The sequence below is a fragment of the Dermacentor silvarum genome, chromosome 8 (assembly GCF_013339745.2).
Source record: "Dermacentor silvarum isolate Dsil-2018 chromosome 8, BIME_Dsil_1.4, whole genome shotgun sequence".
NCBI classification, from domain to species: Eukaryota; Metazoa; Arthropoda; class Arachnida; order Ixodida; family Ixodidae; genus Dermacentor; species Dermacentor silvarum.
In genome coordinates this window covers 132,717,355-132,721,024 of record NC_051161.1, presented here as the reverse complement: position 1 = coordinate 132,721,024, position 3,670 = coordinate 132,717,355, and the positions used below count along the sequence as shown (strand labels likewise).

The following is a 3,670-nucleotide window of genomic DNA, read 5'->3' as shown; positions in this document are numbered from 1 at the left end:
GCTGGTCCACTATTGTGCGCGGAAAAAAAAAGAATACTTAAAAGAGTTGCTGCGTGAGGTAAAAGGAGTTACAGTGAAATTATGTCTTTGCCGAGTAACCTATCCGGAGGAGAATGCTACGATCTTTGTTATGACCATCTTATAATTCCCCTTTATTAGTTGATGCTATCTTGTCCAAAAGCGCTAGAAACTCGGGATAGAAACTCATTGCTTGGGAACTGGTGAAAAGAAACACCGGGTGTTTTCCCGGAAGCAACACTCCAATTGCTAGTAGGTACAGCGTTTGACCGCTTGCGCCACGCTGCGCCGCTCGCGCGTACCGCGTTTCTAGGTGGTTTCTTTCGCCGAGGGCGCTCGAACGAAATCATATGGTTCGCATAAATGCAACCCTTGGAAGCGTGGCTGTATGGCTGACGAGGGAAGAAGGGAAGAAGAAGAAGCCGCTTCGAACGGCCGTGTTCAAAATGTGCTCTGCTGGAAACAGCGCATCGGCTCTAGGCCGAGGATCTCTTGCAACGTCTACCGTTACCGGTAATTACAAGATCGTTCTTCCTCGTTTGCTATCGGGAAACACCGTTCTCAACTCAGTGTTCCTACACGCGGACCTTGCTGGTGGGCCGTACTGCGCCCCGGATTTTCGTGATGCCCTGCTCTCGGTGCTCGATACCAAGGACATTCTCGGAGCAGGCCAGTATCAGATGAGCCATCTGTGGCTCGTCACCTGTGCCAACAGCCTTTCCAAGCAGAAGCTCGTCGATAAAGGTGAGCTGCTAGTCAAAGGACTGAAGTGCCTTGTCATCGACCCAGAAAGCCGGAACATCAAAATGAAGCTACTGTGGCTTCCTCCTCACCTAGAACAGAAGCGTATCGTTGAAGCGTTGGAACCATATGGCATGGTGGAATCCATAACCAGAGAAATGTGGCGTTGCGAAGGCATGGAGAGTTGGCAGATGACGAATCGTGATGTAGAATTCACGCTCAAAGAAGGCCTCTCTACCAGTTCCCTCGCTCATCTTCTGACGATCTTCGGACATCAATGCTTACTATTGATTCCCGGACGACCTCCCTTGTGCCTTCGATGCAACAGAGTAGGGCACATAAGAAGACAGTGCAAAACACCACGCTGCGCGAAGTGCCACCGTTATGGTCATAACGCAGAGGCATGCGTTGGCACGTATGCTGACAGGCTTCGTGGCAGTAAACCGGTGGACGATGACACCATCGTTAACCACCTCATGGATGTATGTGAGGTCGTAGATGCCTCTGGCGAAGCGCCTGCTGAAGACCACCGGGCTGAAGAAGTGCAAATATCGACAGCTGCGGACACAGCTACAGCGAAGGTTACTGAAGAACAAACAGTAACTAACCGTGAAAAGGACGCTTGTGCAACGTGGGCCGAATCACCGCCATTTCGGGACCAGCTTCATCCTGCCGAGGATACTGAAATGACTGAGACATCAAAGAAGCGTCCAGCGCCGGCAGATGATTTGGAGTGCTCTGGGAAAGAGCCAAAGGTCGCCGCGGCTAAGGCGAAGAAACCCCTTCATGGAGCCCCCGTGAGTGCAGATGCCGCTGCAGTTCAAGAAGTTTCTGCAGCTGCGACTCCTCAAAGGGATGGGACAGGCAGAACAAAGGTAGCAAAGCTACGTGTAGGCGCTGCGCCTCAGTAGTGGAATCATGGCGGGCGCCCTTCCCTTAACGTTTGGAACACTGAATGTACGTGGCTTACGTAGTAAGTGACGGCAGGGTCAGTTATTACACTTGTTGCGTAGCCGAGCGTTAGATGTTATTGCAATTCAGGAAACAAAAATTGAATCCGATGACGACACAGCGGCTGCTGTAGCTCCATTTCTTTCGGAGTATGAAGTATGTGTCAGCCACTCGATTGGTGTCTCTGGAGGATGTATGATATTTGTGAGGAAAACGCGGCAATGCAACGTGTTGGGACTGTGCACTGATTGGGAAGGGTGCCTTGTATGGTGTGATGTCAACATAGATAGTCATGTTTGGAGGTTTCTTTGCGTGTATGCGCCAAGTAAGGCACGCGACCGGGAGGACTACTTTCTCTCATTGACCCAGCACTTACGCAATGACCGTGTATTAGTTGTCTTAGGTGACTTTAATTGTGTGTGTAGTGGTCAGGATCGGTCGTCTACAAGGCAACGCCATGATACCAGCGCTGACGTTTTGAATGCCATGACATGTGACTACCAGATTGTTGATGTAGGGGATCATGAAAAGGTCCCTTTTCGCTGCACACATTTTCAAGGTACATCTCATGCAAGGCTTGATCGAATTTATGTATCTTTACCTATCCTCCCTTGACTATACGGCTACTGTGTGCACCCTGTATTCTTCAGTGATCATTGTTTGGTGTCGGTTTGTTTTGGCAACCGGCAGTGTCAAAGTTCGCGAATGAACTGGGATTTATGGAAAATTAACAATCAGTTACTCTTACATAAGCCTTTTCTCAAGCGCGTCCCGGAAATTCTTATTGACGTTTCAAGTCGTAGTTCTTTATCTGTCTTTGCGCAATGGGAGATATTCAAGCAAGAAGTTAAAATGATAGCTATTGAAGAAGCTTCCATATTGTCTTTTGAGAAAAAAGGAAAGTATAAAGAGTTGTGCAAGTTGCTAGATAAGCTACACGAACTTGAATGCCTGCATCCTGGCAAGTACATTGAGGACATTTACAACGTTAAGGCACAAATGCAGACAATGGACACTGAGAGATACAGAGGTGCACTAGTTCGAGCGCGTACTCGTCGGTATTTAGAGCAACAGCCTTGTAGTCGTTCGCTTGGTGATGAGCGTCGGCATGCTCTGTCGAAGCAAGTTCTCGAGATAGAGTATACCGGAGCGATTGTTAATGACCAGGATACAATAATAAAAGCGTTCACGGATCATTACGAGTATATCTTTCAGTCTCATAAAGCAATTAAGAGTGAAGCTGTAACGGAAAACTTTATTTCGTTGCTGCCACAGCTCAGTCAAGAAGAATGCGATGGCATTGATAGAGACATAAGTATCAAGGAAGTGGAAGCAACCATTGCTTCGCTAACTAAAGGAAAAACTCCTTGGCCTGATGGATTGAGTGCGGAATTTTATCAATGTTTCTGCTCTATACTGGCTCCCTTTCTCCTTAAACTGTATGAAGAAGCTTACAGGATTGGATACCTACCTGCCACGCTCTATCAAGGGCACACAGTACTTATCCCAAAAAGCAGTGATGTAACAAAATTGCAGAAAGTTGAGGGATGTCGCCCCATATCACTTTGCAGCGTGGATTACAAAATATTTGCTAAGATATTAGCTAGTCGTCTTCAAGAAGTAATTCGATCATTGGTGGGAGACCATCAAACATGTGGCATTAGAGAAAGATCAATTCAGACAAATATTCACGTTGCACGGTCTGTGCTAGAGTGTGTGCAAGAAAGTGCGGGTCAGGTTGCAATAGTTCAGGTTGATTTGGTAAAAGCATTTGATAAAGTTAATCACTGCTTCTTGTTTAGTGTTTTAGAGCACATAAACATTGGATCTCTTCTTTTTAAAGGCATCTCCATGTGTTATGCTAATGGCACAAGGCTAATAGTTAATGGTTGTCTATCTGAATCTATCCACCTCAGGGCATCAGTAAGACAAGGTTGTCCCTTGTCACCTCTATTATTCG

At 46.9% G+C, this 3,670-nt stretch overlaps 1 protein-coding gene across 1 annotated transcript; it reads left to right on the top strand.

Annotated features, from left to right (window-relative positions):
* The first annotated feature begins 551 nt into the window (after positions 1-551).
* On the top strand, positions 552-1,670 carry LOC125947724 (uncharacterized). Its single transcript, XM_049672977.1, has one exon. The coding sequence runs from the start codon at positions 699-701 to the stop codon at positions 1,668-1,670; it is 972 nt and encodes a 323-aa protein (XP_049528934.1). The 5' UTR covers positions 552-698.
* The last annotated feature ends 2,000 nt before the right edge of the window (positions 1,671-3,670 follow it).